The following is a 20670-nucleotide window of genomic DNA, read 5'->3' on the forward strand; positions in this document are numbered from 1 at the left end:
AGTACCAAAAAAAAAAAGCATTTTAGAAAGGGCTTGGTCCTTGTGTGGAGCAAGGGCCACTGGTGAAGTGGTGGGGAGAGTGGTCGTTCCAATCTTTCAGCAGGAGGATGGGAGGTCTGGGTGAAAATAAACAAGTTCGGGCTGCTCTGTAATACACCAAAAGTATTTTTGCTATTAATGATTATACAGTGACATTATGGTCTGAGCCGGTCATGGGGTGGAGCACACTTATAATCCCAGCACTGTGGGAGGCTGAGGCAGGAGGACCTCAAGTCTGAACCCATTTTGGGCAATTTATTTTTTTTTTAGATTAAGGTCTCACTAAATCCAGGCTGATTTCAAACTCCTGCCCCAGGCTCAAGAATAGTTGGGACTATAGGTGTGGGACATCATGCCTGACTAAAATTAGAATTCTCTTTTCTGTGGTATTAGAGATTGAACCCAGGCAGTGCTGAGCTACATCGCCAACCCTTTCTAGGGTTTTTTTTTTTTGGTACCAGGGATCGAACTTGGGACCTTGCATTTGCAAAGCAGGCAGCAGAACCAGAGTTAAAACCCTGGTCCCAACCCTTTCTAGTTTTTTTTTTGTTTTTTTTTTTAACCCTTTCTAGTTTGGAGACAAGGGCTCACTAAAGTGCCCGGACTACCCTTGAACCTGGGATCTTCCTCCCTCAGCTTCCCGAGTAGCTGGGCTTATAAATAAATGTGCACCATTGTGCCAGGCTCCACAAAAAGCTGCCTTTTAGTAACAGAATCTACTGATTCTGTAGAGACTGAGAAACTGATGTAAACAGAAATATGTGCAGCTATGAATTAACAACAGAGCAAGGGCTTTTTATTTTTATTTTTGTTTTTTGAAACAGGGTCTCACTCTGTAGTTCAGGCTGGCCTTGAACTCACTAGGTAGCCTAGGTTGTGCTCAAACTTGTGGTGATCCTCCTGCCTCAGCCTCCTGAGTGCTGGGATTATAGGCATTCACCACCATGCCTGGCTGGAGTTGACAAACTGTATGGAACCATAGTGCTCCCAGCTTATTTTTATTTCTAAAGCTTTGGGGGCAAACAAGGTGTTCAGAGTTCCCAAACATATCCAGTTGTGCACTGCAAAGTGATGGAGAAATTTGGCTTCAACCTAGGGTTAGCAGGTAAAGGTGACAATTTTTCAATGAATTTTGGTATCTGATATTTGGTATTTTTTGATATTCTTTGTGGTTGGTTCTATTTTTAGATGAATCAATTCACCTATCCAGTTTGTACTTATTTAGAACTTAGGAGGGAGAGGATCATGGCTTGCTTGGACTGAGAAGCCCACACGAAGTGGGTTTTCTGTTTCATGCACAAAGCTACATACCTATCTTACAGAGGGCACAGCTACAAATCCAACCCTCACATCATCACATTTAATTCTTGTATCACTCCTTTGACTTAGGTGTCATCTTCATTTTCTGAATGAGAAGACTGAGGCTCAAAGCAGTTAGGGAGCTTGCTCCAGGTCACTTAAGCAGACAAGCTGTGCAGCCAGGGCTGAATCTCGGGAGGGTCCTAATGTCTGATTAGGACTGACCTGTACAGACAATTTGCAATTCTGTAGATCTCTGTAGTCCTTCTGGGTTCTGAACTGAGGACTGCCTTGACAAAAATGGGAAGAGGAGAGGTGATCTGGTAGATTTGCAGGATTCCGAGGAAGGAAAGAACTGGAGAGCAGAGATGGGCGTAAAAGGCTGTGTGTTTAATCCAGGTCCTAGAGGTAGTGACTAGAGTGTGGAACTAGAAGACCTGGTTCAAGCTTTGTCCCTGCCATGCTGCTGCTGCTGGGCACTCTTAATCAATTTCCAGCCACATCTCTGAAGCTTTGTTCTTCCTCCCTAAAATAGGTATATATACAACTTATATATATTATACAAATAAATATATATATTTTTTGTACTGGGGAATTGAACCCAGAGCCTTCACAATGAGCAAACCCCTCCTCTTTAAAATTTTTTATTTTGAGACAGGCAAGGTCTTACTAGCTTGCTGAATTGCCCAGGATGGGCTCAAACTTGTGATCCTGCCTTGGCCTCCCTGAGTGCTGTGACTACAGGCATACACCCCCACACCCAGAGGTGGGGTTGACATCAAGACTAGAGAACCTCTAGGTTCTGTCAAACTCTTAGAATTCTGCCTGGTGCCTTTAAATTTTAATATTCTAAAGATTTACATATGAAGATCCTAAATATCATCCTGAATCTAAAAGAGAATGTAGATATAATTTTTTTTTTTTTATTTTGCTACCGGGGTTTGAACTCGGGTCTTTGTGCTTGCGCAGCAGGTGGCGAAACCACTGAGCTAAATCCCCGGCCCAGAATGTAGATATAATAATTCTTCTTTTTTTGGTACCAGTGATCAAACTCGGGACCTTGCTCGTTCGAGGCAGGCGCTGGAACCACTGAGCTAAATCCCTGGCCCTGTGTAATAATTCTTAGCGCAATCTTCTCAAAATACAAAGGAATAAATTGTTTGTTAGAATGCTTTCTAAATGCAGTTATATTGAAACAAGCCAAACACTTGTCTTTGTGTATTCTTTGCTTAAGAAAATGATTTGGGTATTGCTGCTGCAAGCAGTGGTTATGATATTAAAATCAAATAAGACTTTTTTGTGTGTGTACTGAGGATCGAACTTGGGTCCTTTCGCTTGAGAGGTAGGCAGTAGAAGCACTGAGCTAAATCCCCAGCTAAGACATTATTTTTTAAACAAATGAAATGGTTTAAATCTATATCTAAAAATTTTATGAAAATATACTTAGGAATCACAAATTGCATTTTCATCAAATTAATTTGTTTTCTAAGCTCAAATGTAATTTAAAATGAGATGTTTCTTCAACTGCTTCACAATCAACAGATGTAAAGGCATTTTGGATAGAGAACATAGGAAATAAATATAGTAATGCTCAAGCAAACAGTTCTTTTGACTTCTGCTGCTTTGAAGCTTCTAGAATGTATTTTCTTTCTTTTTTTTTGGTACTGGGGATTGAACTTCGGACCTTATGCTTTTGAGGCAGGCAGCAGCACCACCGAGCTAAATCCCCAGCCCTAGAATGTATTTTTAACACCTTCCTGATGAATTGGTTTTTGCTACCGTGAGCCAGGCTCATCTGTGCTTCACACCTATAACCTTTTCCTTATCCCTGTGCCTTGTAACAAATCCACTACCAAGACCTGCTAAGTCCTTGGTCTATATTTCTCCTAACGGACCTTCCTTATCCTACTGACAAGGGGACAGGTTTCCATTCCCAGATTGCTGGAGTGCCCTCTTCCTAAGAATAATCCACGGGGCAAAAGTATTTCCTGAAATAAAGCTTTCTTCAAACCATTTGTTAGGAAGGTTTCAGAGAGCCCATTGCTTACAGGATGAAATCCACATACTGCAGTTGAAGCAAATGCATTTGCTTTCTTTACAGACTTTGATCCTCCCAAGCTGAGATGCTGCTATTTGGAATCCTTTGCTCTTTCCCTCTGCCAACTCCATCACCTTCTTCCATTTGGTCTTGAAATTCACTTCATACAGGATGTTTTTCTTGCTTAGCTATTTCACAGATAAACAAGTCTTGTTTTTCGGCTTTTAATCACATTAAGTGCTTTCAAGATAAATTATTCAAGTCTAGGGATGAAGAGAGGATCTCTCTCAACAGAGATGTTCATTCTTTTAAGAATCACCCAGAGTGATTCTTGCCTGTCAGAAACAGCCCTTCAATTTTTAGGCGTCTGCCTTTTCACTAGGCATCCACGCTAGTAACAGAGCAAATAATTCTTTATAGTGACCTCTAGCGGGCACGGGACAATCCTACAAAATTATGGAAAGTGGAGGGCAGAATGAAACCCTTCCCAGGAACCAGCCCGCTTATTCTGTGGTCAGATTGCCGCACCCCTCCCCACCCTTATTACTATCATTTCCCGCAGTATTTGTTTTCGAGCGAACGTAGCTTGCCCTTACAACTCACCTGTTTGGCCTCTGGTGGGCTGGGCTGGCGGGGTCGGGTGTCTGAGTTGACCGTGGAGGATCAGAATGATCCCTGCCCGGTGGCCCCACTCCTTGCGCGACGAGCAGCGTGCGGGGCGCTCTGGCCCGCGAGGCCCTAAGGGGCTCTGCACGCTTCGAGGGCCGGCGCTGCGGCCGAGCTGGGGGAGGGCAGGGGTCGAAGATGTGGACCAAGGCAGCAAGAAATTGTTTTTGCCAGTGAAAAGGCGATTCGCTCCAGACTTTCACCACGGTGCACCGGAGGCGTCATGGAGGGCCCGGAGAAGCGTGGTCGCGGGCCGGGTGCATGGCACGCGGGTAGCCCTGAGCGAGGAGAGGAGCGAAGTGGGCAGAAGCAGCGGCCGGGCGCCTCCCCCGAGAAGTCCTTCGGGACTCTCAGAAGCCTACCTGGGTTCCGGATAGTTTCTGCAAAAAGCTCTCAGGACATCAGTCCCCGCCCTCAGACCCCGCACCCCAGTCCTCACCGCCACACCCCGCCTCGCCTCGCTCCCGCCGCCTCCCTTCGGGGGCTGCCTGAGCCATCCCCACGGCCGGGGCGGGACGCGGCAGCCCGCGCCCCCCCCCCCCCCCCCCCGCAAGCGGGGCTCTCTGCATCCCCGCCCCGCCGACCCCTCCCGGCCACAGCGGGCGAGAGGCCGCGTCACGCGGCGGGTAGCCCGAGGTCCAGGGCGGGGCGCGGGGAATCCCAGCCCGAGCGAGCCGGGGCGCAGGGGGGCGCGGGCGGGCGGCGCGCGGAGGGAGGCGAGCGCGCGGAGCCGGCGGCGAGGGAGGCCCCGCCCCCGCCCCGCCGCTCCTCGCGCCGCGGAGTCCGCTCACTTCGCCTCTCGCCTCTGGACGGCTGCGGGGCGGCTGCCCAAGCTGTGTCCTCTCGGCGCCCGTGCCCCTCAGGCGGTCGGCGCCGCGGAGGACAGCGCACCCCGCCTTCGGAGGGGGCATCCCCGGGCGCGGGGGGCGGCGGCGCGGACCCAGCCTCGCTCCCGGCCCGCGGGGCGCAGCGCTGGCGCTGGGGCGGACTCCGGGGCCGCCCGCAGGTCCGGCCGCGCGGAGCCACCAGCAGCGAAGCCCGGGGTAGGGCGGACCCGACGGCGCGCGGGGCCCCAGGGCGGCCAGCCATGACCTTCGGGCGCAGCGGGGCAGCCTCGGTGGTGCTGAACGTGGGCGGCGCCCGGTACTCGCTGTCCCGGGAGCTGCTGAAGGACTTCCCGCTGCGCCGCGTGAGCCGGCTGCACGGCTGCCGCTCGGAGCGCGACGTGCTGGAGGTGTGCGACGACTACGACCGCGAGCGCAACGAGTACTTCTTCGACCGGCACTCGGAGGCCTTCGGCTTCATCCTGCTCTACGTGCGCGGCCACGGCAAGCTGCGCTTCGCGCCGCGGATGTGCGAGCTCTCCTTCTACAACGAGATGATCTACTGGGGCCTGGAGGGCGCGCACCTCGAATACTGCTGCCAGCGCCGCCTCGACGACCGCATGTCCGACACCTACACCTTTTACTCGGCCGAGGAGCCGGGCCCGCGGGCCCGCGACGGAGCGCGACCAGCCGGGGCCGAGGCGGCTCCCTCCCGCCGCTGGCTGGAGCGCATGCGGCGGACCTTCGAGGAGCCCACGTCGTCGCTGGCCGCGCAGATCCTGGCCAGCGTGTCGGTGGTGTTCGTGATCGTGTCCATGGTGGTGCTGTGCGCCAGCACGCTGCCCGACTGGCGCACCGCGGCCGCAGACAACCGAAGCCTGGATGACCGGAGCAGGTACTCCGCCGGCCCTGGGAGGGAGCCCTCCGGGTAGGACGCAACGCTTCTCTGCCCGTCTCTCCGTCCAGTCCAGTGCGTGCGTGCGTCCCGTCTGCGTCCTGTCTGTGCCGACAAGGGGACGCTGGTCCCCACCTGCGCCCCTGTTTATTTCCCCGGGTCTGGCCCACCCCTTAGATGTGCATCCCAAGGGAGAAATCCCAGGCCAGGGGAGGGGAGCCTGGACGTGACATACACAGCCCTCCTCCCATCTTTGTGGTTTACTTCTGAACCAATAGCACCCTGCTAATTGGGTTTGACTAAACTTTTATTCTGTTAGCATGCAATAATTTAACCTTGAGCCGAGAGCAGTTTGAAGTATTTGCCACTTTCTTGTGGTGTTTAGGTAGATGAAGTCTTATTCTGGTGGAATGTGGTCCACTGTGCACTGCCCACACATTCTGTACGCGCTGATCCCGGCATAATGTGTGCTGTGATGGATTTCCTATATTATAATGGAAGCGCTTCTGGAGACAAAGTCTCACTGTATAGTGCAGGCTGGGCTTTTAGTCATGTAGCCCAGGCTGGCCTCGAATTCATGGCGATCCTCCTACCTCAGTCTCCCTAGTGCTGGGAGCACAGGCCTGCGACACCACGTCCTGCAAGAAGAGGCTGATTTAACGTTAGACTGTAGATAATGGATGCCTGTTTCCATTTCTCCCCACCTCCCCCAGCCCCCAAAGGATGGAGTTAGCAAAGCTCCTGTTCACCTTTTGGTACCAGAAATTCACACTGTGACTGTCAAAGGGTCCTCCGTATGGGGAAAAACCAAACCAAACCAAAACATTGTCTTGGAGAAGAGGGTGTAAACCACCCTAAACCCAGAAACAGTATTTGGATAGTTTATTTTTTCTTTCCCTTTTACTAAGATAGGAGAAAAATATTTTAATCTTTCTAAGATTATGCTTACCTCTTAATGGTGATAACACTGTTATGTTTTTAGTACAAGTGAGTATATTTTGCATATTTGGTGGGAGGAATAAGCAGATGAAAGTTGGACTTTCAAGGGAGACAGCCATTTTGGGCACAAAAACTCAATTGTGTATTGTTTTTACCTTTGTTAACTGTTTTAGTATATGTGCTGCTGAAGCAAGCACTTTTGTTAACTGTTTTAAAGTTTCCCTTCCATTCACTTTCTGTTTTACTTTTTTCTCCATTCATTTTTTAATTTCAAGGTTATGCCCAGTAATCTTTTCCTGATAGGTATGTTAGCAGTGGTGCCATTTCTTGATATTGCAGTGACTTCTACAAAGTATTTTTCCTGTGGGGAGTAGGGATTTCTATATAAATATAAAGTAAATAAAATTGTAAATAAAATTGTCTAGTATCACGGAGTCTATTACTGATATGCCATCTTGGCGTGAAATCCAAGATACATGCTTTGAAAAGAAATAAATTGGGAAACTCATTTTGTTTAGGTTCTGTTTTCAATTTGCAGATAAGATTTGCTTGGTACTCCAACAATACAATGAAATTAACGTAGATACCTAAACACTTAAGTGCTCTTGATTTTTATTTTTTAAGAGGTCACTGGAAAATGAGCCATAAATGTCTGGCCTTGAAATGTTTCACTAGTAACTCTAGAATTACGAGGTTAGTGAAGGTTTGAGCTATATTAACAAAGGAAATAGGAGAATTCAGTTATTAGAACAGATATTGAGGGAATTGGCTAAAGCAATATATAAGCAAAAACAGTTGAAATACATGACTACTCATTTTTTGAGGAAGGGAGGGAGTTTAAGTAGAAGGCAACCTGGAAATCATTAATGTAAAACATTTGGAAGGAAATGAGAGATGAATAATAATTTCAGGGAGAGACAGAGAAAAGGAAAGGGGAAGAGACAGAGATGGAAAAGAGGGAGACCACAAAGGAAGGGGAAGAGTAACACTTCATTTTGTGTGTATGTGCTTCATATATATGTATAATTATTCAAGTCAGAACTGTTTCCTAGATACCCAGATATTTCAGGCAAATGCGTGTTTTTCTTGGCTTAATGGCCCAGTTTGAAGCTTCCTTTTATGAGCATAGGTATATGAAAACCAGTATTTGTAATCCCAAGTAGATAAACTGAAGGATGGCCGGCCTACTGAGGATGCTGACATTACTGACGAAGCCTTTCCTGGCCTCCTTCACCAGAGACAGTCTTTTCCACCCTGCCTGCTTGACTTTCTGTTTCTTTTTTCTTTCTTTTTATTATTTTATCTTATTTTTGTGGTTCTGGGGATCAAACCCAGGGTCTTGCCTAGGCTAGGCAAGTGCTGTATTGCTGAGCTACATCCCCAACCTGAAATTAGTCCTTATTAAGTATCACTCTGATCTTTTGACTGTATTTGGGATCTGCCAAAAGCTGAAACTCCTTTCTTAACTGCAGCATGCCATTCTTGATATATCCCATCATAATTTGCAAGTATCTTTTTTTTTTGGTACCCCGGGATCGAACTTGGGACCTTGCACTTTCAAGGCAGGCTGTGGCACCACTGAGCTAAATCCCCGGCCCTGCAAGCATCTTTTGAGCGAATGCCGCGTTCAAGGCATTGTTGGTGTTCCAAATACTGTAGCTTTTTATTTGAAAGATGTAGTGCTCAGCGGCACAGTAAATGTTTTGAATTAAGTTGTTCTGAGAAAGTGAGGTGGGGAAGATGGAAAGAACCTGTCACTGGAAGGTTGCAGGGTTGTTCACTCACCAACACTGGGCAAGGGGTGTCATTCATATAAAGTACATATGCAACGTGCACAACCACGTATGCCACGCCTGGGAACAATAAGGAGACTTTTGCAGATGAAGGAACAGCATGGGTACGGGCATTGGCATGGAACGAGTATGTTCTGTTTAGGCAGTGGGCATCCAGGGATGGGGTAAGAGGAGACTAGAGAGCAAGTGTGAAGGAAATAATCCATGTTGCATGTTGTGTGGGCAGTGTTAGCTTTTGGCTGGTTTGTAAGGCTTAGGGTGAGTGGGTTGTACATATAGAGTAATGAGTGTGGTGTGTGCCATGAATTGGAGATGGAGAAGATTGGGAACCAGGCAGAGGAGTTTGGAGATCTTTGCCAAGGAGGGGATCAGAGCTTGGACTGTTTTGTGGAGGTGGGAGTGGAGAACAAATGGCAGCTCTGGGACATACTAAGGAGAATCGTAATGACTCTGAGGTTGTAGAAGGAGATAGACATTGGGAGCTTATTAAGTGACCTTTACAAGCCTGGAGTCCTCGCTCTGCACCACCCACGGGCTCCATTTGTCCAGGTTGGCCCGCTCACTTGTTCCCGAGCCAGCCCAGTATGCCTGCCTGCAGTCTCCAGCCTGCTGAAATTGGATCATTCATCAGGCCCAACTCAGGTTCTGTTTCTCCTTTGAACCCTTTACTGTCCTAGTAGATGGGGTGTTTCCTCCTGAACTTGTTGAGGGACTGCTTATTTGTCCTGCTTGTTTGGCATCTATAATACTCTTCCCAGCATGGTAGTAGTTTTCACGTATAAACATGTCCTGTCTCCTAGGCTAAATTAGATGAACAGCCCTTGAAGGCAGGTGAATTCTTTTACTGCTTGTTATTCCAGCATCTTTGAGAGAAAATATTACTCAGGCATAATAAATATGTATTTTTTACATTACATTTCAAAATATACCCTCTCAGAAATATCCTGTGTTGCGTAGTTTGAAGAGCTGTTTGGAGTAAGGTTTGTGAGCTTCCGATGTCAGAACTCTTCATTGAAGCAGATGGGGACCTGTGCTAGAGTAAGGAAAGTCTATTATACCAAGAAACAATTATTTTCAAGTACTGTACTTATTTCACAAAAGGAGTATGTGGCTTCTTTTTGTTAATCTCCAAAATCTCCCTGAAAATCTATGCTTTAGAACACATCTTGGGCTGTCCTTAAAATCAATAATTTAAAAACTTTTTATGAGGTTGTTCCTTTTAAATTAATTTGTTTTCAATGGTTAATGATTGTAAAAATAATAGTGCAAAATTCAAAAGCTAAAAAAATAAGCCTTTCTCCATTTCCCAGCTTTTTCCCTGGATATAACCAAAGTTACTAGTATACTGTGTGCCATTTCAGAGGCATTTTATGTCCTTACAAGCATATCATACATTTTCTTTTTTTGGGTACTGGGGATTGAACTTGGGACCTTGCGCTTGTGAGGCAGGTGGCGGAACCACTGAGCTAAATCCCTGGTCCTCATACATATTTATTAAAAACAGTGTGTGGTGCATACTGTCATGAAACTTGCTTTTTTTTTTGGTATGGGGTGGTATGGGACTCCAGACTTTCCATTTGCGAGGCAGATGGTGGCACCACTGAGCTAAATCCTGGGTGAAACTTGCTTTTTTAACTAAACCAACCACATGTCATAGAAATCATTCCATAGGAGTCTCTAATGAGCTGTCCAATTCTTTTATGCAGCTGCATAGTATTCCATTGTATAGCTGTCCCATAATTGCTGGACATTTGTATTGTTTCTTGTCTGTAGAAAATGCTGTACCAAGTGTACTTGTATGTGCAGATTACTTTGCTTTGTGCAAGTATATCCATAGGATGGATACCTTCCTGAAAGTTAAATCACTGGGTCAAAGAACATGTGCACTTGTAATTTCTATAGATAATTCCAAACTACATCTCAAAAAGATGGTATAATTTATATTCCCACTCTAGTGTACAAAAGAGCATCTTTCTTTTTTCTTCCTTTTGTTTTGGGGGGCAATGCCAGGAATTGAACTCGAGGATGCAGCACATGTTAGGCAAGGATTATGCTACTGAACTACATCCCTAGCCCATGCATATAGTATTTCTTCATATGTTGCAAAATGTTTGATCTTTACCATGCTGAAAGGTGAAAAATGATATCTAGTAGTTGAAATTCTTTTTGTTTTATTTTGCTTGAATTGGTTCTGCTTTATTTTGAATAAGATTATACATCTTTACATATATTGAGAAGTTATTCATCTTCCTGTTTTGTTTTTTGTACCAGGGATTGAACTCAGGACCTTGCACTTGTGAGGCAGGCGGCAGCACCACTGAGCTAAATCCTTGGCCCAAACACAGGGTTTTTGGACTGAGCTGTATCCCCAGCCGTTTTATTTATTTATTTATTTTTCCCAGCCACTTTTTATTAATTTCTAAAATTTTCTTTTTCTTTTTTTTTTGTACCAGGGATTGAACTTGGGTCCTTGCGCTTGTGCAGCAGGCGGCAAAACCACTGAGCTAAATCCCCGGCCCACTTTCTAAAATTTTTGGGACAGGGTCTTGCTAAGTTTCACAGGCTGGGATCCAACTTGCTATCTTCTTGCCTCAGTTTTCCAGAGTGCATGTGCTTCCATGGCTGGTGACTTTAATGTGAAGATGAAAAAAAGAAATTAGGAAATTAGTTCTTTGTTTAGTATAAGTTGAAAATACTTTGTTTCTCAATTTAAGACTCCATTAAAAGATAGCCACAGTTGCCTAGAACATAGTAGCTGTACATCTGTCTTTTTTTTTTTTTTTTAGGTACCGGGGATCGAACTATGGTCCTTGTGCTTGCGCAGCAGGCAGCAAAACCACTAAGCTAAATCCCCAGCCCTATCCGTCGTTTTTTTTAAGATGTCTTGCTAAATTGCCTACGCTGGTCTCTAACTTCCTCTCCAGAGTGGATGGGATTACAGGCATCAGTTCCAGCCGTTCATCACCTGTTGAGTTCCTGTGATTGTGCCAGCACTGTCCCAGGCACTGTAGGTAGACTGGTTGGTTAGATGGGTTTCTTGCTCTTATGGAGTCATCTAGGCAGTGATGATAGTGGCATGGGGAGACCGAACATAGTGAACAAATACATAGGAATGTCAGAATGTAAAAGGTGACATGAATTGAGTCCCAAATGTAAGAAGGATTGCTGTTGCCTGCCTCGCAAACGCAAGGTCCTGAGTTCAATCCCCAGTACCAAAAAAAAAAAAAGCTTATCAAATTTTAAGAAGGAGCCAGCTTTTGGAAGATGGAGGGAAGGGTGTTCTGGGCAGAGGGAACATAAAATGAAAAGGCCTTGAGATGGTGGCACTGGGCTTGGCTTGTCTGTAGAGCAGAAGGAAGGCCCATAAGGGCTAGAATGCATTTTAAGGCAGGAGTATGGAAGATGAGATTGGAGGGAGTTGGGCGTGGTGGTACATATCTGTAATCCCAGCACTCTGGGAGGCTAAGGCAGGAGGATCGAAAGTACAAGACCAGACTGGGCTACATCGTGAGACCCTGTCTCAAAAAACAAAAACCCACTACTGACTTCTGGTTAGTGAATGGACTGAGGGATCAGTTGCAGATGTTGCAAGACCTGGCAGGCAGAGAACATGGGCCATGATCTGGGGAAGGAGCAGCAGTGGTGGTGAGAAGTGCCTGGATTCCAGTCAAGGGTGGATTTTTATGATGACTTATCTACCAAAATGTATTAGGGCCAGGGATTTAGCTCAGTGGTTTCGCCGCCTGCTGTGCAAGCACAGTAACCCGAGTTTCATCCCCAGTACCAAAAAAAAAAAAGTATTAGCTTCCATCATTGACAAAATAACTAAGAGAATCAGCTTAAAAGGAGGACAGGTTTATCTTGGCTCATTGTTTCAGAGGTTCAGTCCATGGTTGCTGGTTCTTGAGCAGCATGGTGGGGGAATGTGGTGGAGCAAAGCTGCTCACCTCATGGTGGCCAGAGAAGGGTGACCCCATATGTCCCTGTGTTCCCTTCATGGACACACCCTCACTGATCTAACTTCCTTCTATCCACTAGGCCCACCTGCCATAGTGCTACAAGATGGGAACAGTCCTTCAACACACGAGCCTTCAGAGAGCATTGGATCAAACTATAGTGCAGGACTAGAAAGTTGCCTGACATACAGCAGTGCTAGGGCCTACAGGCTTTGGAGCCCCTCTGGCTTGGCTGCTTTGGCCCATATGTAGTCAGTCAGCCATGGGTACAGTTCTCTTCTGCAGGGTCTGCTTTGGGGCATTGTGAGGAAGCCCTGGAAGAGGGACCCCTTACTGCCCCACGGGTGCTCGTGGGAGAAGGATCCTAGACTATTTTCCTTAGTGTACCACAGAAACCATATCACGGCGAGGTCTGTCTTGTGGGTTAAAGATCTTAAGTAAACCCATTCAGTCTTCCTTGATAAATAACAATTCTGGTAGTTAATCTTAGAATGGTGATGTTTCTAATGTGGTTTTATTTGATTGATAAGGCAAACCATCAATTCTGCAGGCAGTTTACCTTCCAGTAATATCTGAGTAGTATTCTGACACTGCCAAGATTAATGTTCTTTTTGGCACATTAGCATATAAAGTCATGCTGAAAATTACTAAGTGTTGCTGTCTGTTTCATAAAAAGAAACTTTGCTAGTTGCCTTTGAGAAGTTCTGACTTCTAAAAGACAGGCCAGATACAAAGTAGCTGTCCCTTTTATTGTCTGGTCCCTTTTGCCTCTTCACTTCTGTCCCCTCAGACAGTTGCAGCCTAAGTGTTCTCTTTTGAGTTTTTAATCTCTTTAGCGTGTGCAGTCTTGTGATAATTTCGATCTGTTCTTTAGAAATTCTTTCTAAAAGTTGCTTCATGTGAGGATTTTTGATCTTTAATTTGTATTACTTTGTGATATGGTGAGAATTTGAGGAAATTTTTGAATGTTTAAATTAATTTCGTTCCTCCTTCCCTCCCACCTGATAGGGATTCACTGTTTTAGCCTTGAACTTGTGTTTCTTCTGCCTCATCTCCCAAGTTGCTGGGATTATAGGCGTATGCTATCATGCCTGGTTTGTTTAAATTTCTTATAGTGTTATTTTTAGGTTTAAGTTAAGAAAATTTAAATAATCAGAATGAAATGCCCTGTGGTGGACATTTGAAAATTAATTATATTATTTCCGTTGCCTTTTCATTTAATATTATATAAATCCAATAGGTTTTCAGGTGTTAAAAATAAAAAGCAATATTTGAAACTGAAGATGAAAGTCTCAGTGCTTTTACACTGCAGATAAGGTGGTTATTTTCAGAAGTTGGTAATTAATAGATCTCTGATAAGACTGAACATAACCCAGAACCTCAGTTAAATCCTGTTCTTTCACAGTGGACTATTTCTTTTAAATGTGTACAGGGTTTTTCTGTCTGCTGCCAGTTTTAAAATTCTGTAGAAACTTTATTTTGTTTCTGTCTTTTTTCTAACCAAAGTGCTTTTTTGATGCCGGGGATCAAACTCAGGATGGACATTGGGCTTTTGAGGTAGGCATTGGTGGCACCACTGAGCTAAATCTCCAGGCCAAAGTGCTTTTTAATCTCTTTTGGTAAGCAAGTAATTTTCAGTATTTTTCTTTGTGTTTATTTTTCATTAAAACTTTGCTCATTAGGTGAAAGTGATGTAATGTGAAAAGATAACATGTTCCTCTTTCAATCCCACTACCCAGTTTGCGGGGTTGTTCTTCCAAAAGTATTACCTGCACATATAAACATATATTCACAGACATATGCATGTATATGTATACAAACACAAACATGCACACACCTGTATGCAATTTTCAGTTTTAACTTTTTTTTTTGGTACCAGGGATCAAACTCAGGACCTTGGGCTTTCGAGGCAGGCAGCGGCACTACTGAGCTAAATCCCTGGCTGCAATTCTATATATTTATTTTCTTTCAAATATATAATTTGAATCATTCTATATAATCTTATTTAGCAATTTGCCTTTTTGTTTTGATAGTTCTGGAAATTGAACCCTGGGCCTTGTGCAGTGAGGCAAATGCTTTATTATTGAGCTATGTCTCAAGTCTTTTAAAATTTTACTTTGAAGAAGATTCTTACTAAGTTGTCCTGGTTGGGCTGGGGATTTAGCTCAGTGGTGCTGCCACCTGCCTCTCAAGCACAAGGTCCCAAGTTTGATCCCCAGTACCAAAAAAAAAAGTATCTAAGTTGTCCAGGTTGACCTAGAACTTGCTGTTTTCTGGCCTCAGCCTTCCAAGTAGCTAAGGTTACAGACAGGTACCACTATATTCTTTTTATTTTCTTTTTCCTATTAAGTTTATTAGTACATTTTAGGTATACAATGCAGTTACATTCATCATTGGGATCTTGAGGTACCACCATATTCTGCTAGCAGTTTGTCTTTATCACTTAACAATACATCTTGGAACTTTCTATATCAATGTCTATATTTTCATTCTTTTTTTTTTCTTTCAGTACCGGGGATTGAACTCGGGACCTTGCGCTTGTGAGGCAGGCGCCGGAACCACGGAGCTAAATCCCCGGTCCCCTTCATTCTTTTTTGATGTTGTTTTTTTGCAACAGGGTCTCGCTATGTAGTTCAGGCTGGCCTTGAACTCACAGAGATCCTTCTGCTTCAGCCTTCTGAGTGCTGGGATCACAGGTGTGCACCACCACTCCTAGCTTTCATTCTTTTTAATAACTATAGTATTCCATTGTATAGAATACTGAATTCACTTAGTGTATGTGGTGCCGAACCAAGCACTTTTTTTTTTTGGTACCGGGGATTGAATTATTAATTCATTTAATGTGTCTGTCATGGAGATAATAGTAATGGCTGTAATAGTCACTAATTACACACACACACACACACACGGAGATTGTTCACTGTGCTGCCCATGTGATCCTCTGGCCTCAGTCTCCTGAGTAGCTGGGTTATAGCTGTGTCTGGCTGTAGCCAACATTTATGGAACATTTGATCTTTGTTAGTCACTTGTTAAAGTTCCATGTGGGGTTTTTTTTTTTTTTTTTTTGGTACCGGGGATCGAACTTGGGGCCTTGCGCTTGCAAGGCAGGCTCCAGAACCACTGAGCTAAATCCCCAGCCTTCCAGGTGGGTTTTGACATCCATGACCAGTTACAGCTGTTTGAAGTAGTATTGTTCTTTGTTTGTTCCCCCCAGTACTAGAATTGAACCTAGGGCCTTTGCACTGAGCTACATTCCTAGCCCTTTTTTTTTTGGTACCAGGGATTGAACTCAGGACTTTGCACTTTTGAGGTAGGCATAGTGCCACTGAGCTAAATCCTCGGCCCCCCATTTCTTTTTTTATTTTTAGACATAGTCTTGCTAAGTTGCTGAATTGCCCAGACTGGCCTTGAACATGTGATACTCTGCTTCCCTCAGCCCCTCGGAGTGCTGGGATAATAGCGATGTGCCACCACGTCTGGTTAGTATTACTGTTTTTATCCTCATCCTGTTTGATTGAGTAGCTAATGTGTCCAGACTTACATAAGTGGAGAAATGTTGCCCTGGGTTCTGATTCCCATGTCTCCATCCTGCTCTGCTAACAAATGGTATGCCTTGAGTTTTTAAGAATACGAGCAGTGTCATAGCGCACAATATATTTATATCTCTTTAAAAAGTGGTGTGATTTTATATGTAGGCTAAATTCCAAAGTGGAAAAAAATAGCTGAGCTAAAAGGATGGTGGTTTAACATTTTTTTGATACAGGGCTGGAGCTGTAACTCAATGGTAGAGCCTTGCCTAGTATATACAAGGCCCTGGATTCAGTCCTTAGTACTAAAAAATATGTGGGAAAGCTGGATCCTTCCAGTGGCTGAGAAGGGGACTCAGGCACTTTGACCAAGCAGATGAACCAGAGAAACATGTCGACAATCAGTGTGTTTGAATTCATTCATTCATGAACTGGTAGGCTCTACCCGAGTATGTGGAATAGTTGCATACATTTAAATGATTATCTTTGTGAGTGGCAAGAACTCCTTGGCTTTTGACTTTATGGGCAACAGGAAATATGTCATTGAGGCAATGATTACATAATCAGACTTTCTGAGGTAGTTCATAGTGAAAGGGAAAACCTGGGAACAACCAGGATTCAGAGTCAGGAGACAGGTGTGCATGTGTGTGTGTTTGTGTGTGTGTGTGTGTATGTAACACTGATCAGTTAATTCATTGTGTCTCTCTGGGCTGCTGCTCTCATTTGCCACAGAAGGGGTCAATGAGAAAATAAAGACCAAATCCTTAACTTGAAGCTAAACTTTCCTAGCTTTGTCTTTCTCTGCCTTAGGCATCTTCTTGTCTAGCATCTCTTGAGGTTGCTTGTGTGTCTTAGCTCACTTTTAGAGTGGAAGCTCTTTAAGAACAGAAATTCTGTTTCACAGCACATAGTTCAGTATGTGGGTAGGTATGTATATTTTAAATGTGATACATGTCAAAAACACATGCAAATATATGGTTGTCGAGCTCAGTTCACTCCAAATTTGTGTTCAAACACCAAAAAGTTAGAATTAAATGTATTTTTCCCATAAGAAATAATGGAAAACCAAATAATTTGTTCTGAGGCCCAAAAATTACACTTACAAATTCATTTTTCCAGGACTTTAACACATTTCACAGTGATTTATTTCTTTAACTCTTATCATAGTTCTCACAGTTTTCCTCTTAGCTTTACTGCTGGTAGCACTAACTTTCTTTCTTTTTTTTTTTTTTTGGTACCGGGGATTGAACTTGGGTCCTTGAGCTTGCGCAGCAGGCGGTGAAACCACTGAGCTAAATCCCCGGCCCAGCACTAACTTTCTTTGGAGCCTTGGTTACAATATTTTACACAAAGAAAACACCCCCACCCCAGCACAGTGACGAATGTTGTAATGCACCAACACAAGCACTATAATATGTTGTCTGCAAGAGCAGTGCTTAGACTGAAGCGTCATCCCTTTTTATCCATGGCGAGACATGGTGCGTGACTCACTCTCAGCCTGTATAGGTTTTTTTCAAGTTGGATTTTTGGTTGGGCTATTGAGCAGTTATGAATACCAAGCAGATATTTTTTTCAAATTTTGCTGTTCAAGTAATGCAAAGTTCAAGCTTGGAGCCATTCGACAACTGAGGTATCACTGTAATGGCATTTTCATTTTTGATAGAAGAGTGAGTAATGATAAGTGCCTGCAACCTATGAGCAGATTTTTATACTTTATAGCAGTGGGTTTTGTAGGAGGAATGGGCCCACACCTGAACTCAGGCCTATGGGCCGAGATTTGTACTACCTGTGTGCTGAGCATGGTTACATGATTAAATGCTGAAATGAAAATCGAAAGAAGAAGCTTATTTGGTGACTTAGGACATATATGACAGTCAAACTTCAGTGTCTATAAATAAAGCCTTGATAGGACAGAGCCATCCTGCTTCTTTTACATATTGTTTGTGGCAACTTTTCCACTGCTTTGTCCAAGTGGAGCAGTTGTAGTAGACTCTGGCCTGCGAAGCCTAGCACATTTTCCATCTGGCTCCTTTTGGACGTTTGCTGACCCCTGGTCTTTTGGAATGGAGGTGCCTGACCCCAGGCCTGTCTTCACACTGCCCCGTACTATCCAGCTGTGCCCTTCTTCAGGCTCGCGTTTCCCCATCTATAGAAATAGGGGTGACAGTAGAACCTACCTTTGGGCAGCTGCAAGGGTTGATGGCTGATTGTTGTCTTCCTGCCAGCTTGATGCCGCAGGGTGCCCTTGAGTCCTGCTGAGCCCCCACCCCCCGCCCATCACTAATGTTTTCCTCTAATCAGAACTCAGTGTTGAATCATAGCAGTTCTGGTGGAGCAAGGGCTTTCATTCATGTTTGTGGTTGGGGTGGGAAATTGAGTATATATATGTGAGGAACTGTCTTATTAGTTTCAGATTTACCTGACTACCATTTATCACATTCTTCTCTGTTGACATTCATGCCTGATTCCACTTGGAGGACACCAGGATTCATTGCTTGGAGCTGACTGTGAGATGGCAGGGTGCTCCTGGTTTTCAGTAAGTCATTCATTGTATAAGTCTCTGGGAGAGAAAGCAACTTTAGTTCAGCCACCAGCTGTTCTGAAATCGTCAGCGCTGGGGTGGATGGGGCAATCAAAACTGGGATTTATGAGACAGGTGCTGTTAAGTCAAGGACTCCCACTTTAGTAACCTATTAGAAGTTGATGATTTTGTGTGAAATAAAGTAGAAAGTACGTGAAGGGAAGTGGATTGTATGTAGTATTAGTATTTACTCAGTTGCCCTGGCAGCATAACCGAGGCATACATAGCCTTGCCCTCAGTAGCTTCCTTCTAGGGCGAGGAAGGGTTGAGGGTCCTGGACACTGAGAAGGTGAGATGCAGCCGTTGTAGGGAATGCAGTGTGGGGCAAGCTCACATGGCCTGGGCACTGCACAGTATACGAGGTGGCATCCCTCACTATCCCAGCACTCAGCGTAAAAACATTTCATTTAAAAATGCCCTTGACAAAGCAGTAAAATCATTAATTATATTATACCTTGACCCTTAGTATTTTATCTGTTTATTTCAAAATGTTTTAAATGTTTTATGGTTTTGTTGCAGGCTGGGGATCAAACCCAGAGCCTTGTATGTGTTAAGCTCATTCTCTATTGCTGCACTACACCCCAGCCTGGGTATATATTTTAAAATAATCTATGTGATAACATGGGAGTTCTGTGCATACTAAAATACTGTGGCTGCCTCAAGGAAAGTACTCTTAGTGCTGTTGGCAGAGTCGATGAGTTTTTCACTTTCCACCACTCACTTATGGTAAGGATGACTGATATAGTATGTTTACTTAGATGTGAAGGTTGAGCAGCCATTTTCTCACATATGAACAAGGGAAGTCCTTCATATCCGGGAAAAGAATGGACAGTAGTTGTTGCTAATGACGCTGTTCAAGGTTTCACGTGAAAATTAGACATTCAGAAAACTAAAATCTACTGCTGGATCCCTTCCCAATACTGAACAGCTTTTCTGCTGAAGTTGGTGATGATGTTAAGAAATGTAATTTTTACCATGTAGAACAAGGGTCTGACAGAGTAGTTCAAGGGTGGAGCGTGTGCTTAGCATATGCATGGCCCCGAGTTTGATCCTCAGCACAGCACATGCGCAGAGTCTCAACGTTTGGAAGATCTGCATAATGCAGTGAATCAGTACCTCCTAAGTGACCAATACCAATTACAAAATCATGCATGGCAGGATCCATCCTGAGTGTCAGATCCATGAGTTTAATATAATGCTCAGAGAGTTCAGTGATATGATTTGTTTCTACATGGAAGTTTAACCTTTGAGAAAGTATCACTTCTCAAGTTTTGATATAGTATCAAAGGAAAATGTCCCCAGTTATCTGAAAAGGCTATTAAAGTACTCTTCTCAGCTGGGGATGGTGGTGGAGGGCTATAATCTCAGGTACCTGAAGGCTAAGGCAGGAGGATCTCAAATTTAAGGCCAGCCTGGGCAATTTAGCAAAACACTGTCTCAAAATAAGATAAAAAAGAAGGTTGGTGCCAGGCATGGTAGCACATACCTGAAATCCCAGCACTCAGGAGGCTGAGGCGAAAGGATCATTGAGATGTTGAGCCCAGCCTGGTCTGCGTACTGAGTTCAAAGCAAGCCCGTGGGCCGGAGATTTAGCTCAGTGTTTCCAGCACTTGCCTCGAAAGCGCAAGGGTCCCGAGTTCTATCCCTGGTACCAAAAAAAAAAAAAACCAAAGCAAGCCTGAACTAGCAAGATACTGTCTCAAAAAAAATAGAAGGCTGGGATTGTAACTCAGTGATAGAACAGGTTCAACCCATAGCACTGCAAAATAAAAGAAAAACATTCCTTTTCTTTTCTGTGTATTTTATTGCAAAACATATTTAGATATGAGAATTCTGTTTTGTTTTTTTTTGGTACTGGGGATTGAACTCTGGTCCTTGCGCTTGCGCAGCAGGTGGCGAAACCACTGAGCTAAATCCACAGCCCTAGAATTCTGTTTTATAGTAAGCTAGACACAATGGGGTTTGCAGAAAGGGAAAACTGTACATTTTCTCATCTTTTTTTGTTTTCCATAAAGACATATTTATAATTAATATATTTTTTGTTATTTTAAAAGAATAAATATATTTTAGGTTCCTAGTTTAATATCTTTTTTTGTTTTGTTTTGTTTTGGTA

At 44.2% G+C, this 20670-nt stretch overlaps 2 protein-coding genes across 4 annotated transcripts in view; one reads left to right on the forward strand and one right to left on the reverse strand.

The window, feature by feature from the left end:
* Positions 1–4396, reverse strand: part of Mta3 (metastasis associated 1 family member 3) — a 224026-nt gene extending 219630 nt beyond the window's left edge. For both annotated transcript variants that reach the window (XM_087215960.1, XM_087215959.1), the window contains exon 1: positions 3980–4396. The gene's annotated coding sequence lies outside the window, so the exon portion shown is untranslated. The remainder of the gene's footprint in view (positions 1–3979) is intronic.
* A 429-nt stretch (positions 4397–4825) lies between these two features.
* Positions 4826–20670, forward strand: part of Kcng3 (potassium voltage-gated channel modifier subfamily G member 3) — a 54941-nt gene continuing 39096 nt past the window's right edge. Inside the window, exon 1 of one of the 2 annotated variants that reach the window (XM_004839354.3) lies at positions 4826–5794. In XM_004839354.3, the coding sequence (XP_004839411.2) occupies positions 5130–5794 (665 nt within the window). In that variant the 5' untranslated portion in view covers positions 4826–5129. The remainder of the gene's footprint in view (positions 5795–20670) is intronic. The other variant, XM_004839355.3, reaches the window with a different exon arrangement.

Source organism: Heterocephalus glaber, unplaced genomic scaffold, assembly GCF_053883595.1.
Source record: "Heterocephalus glaber isolate CG9 unplaced genomic scaffold, H.glaber_assembly_v1.0 deba00001457, whole genome shotgun sequence".
NCBI lineage: Eukaryota > Metazoa > Chordata > Mammalia > Rodentia > Bathyergidae > Heterocephalus > Heterocephalus glaber.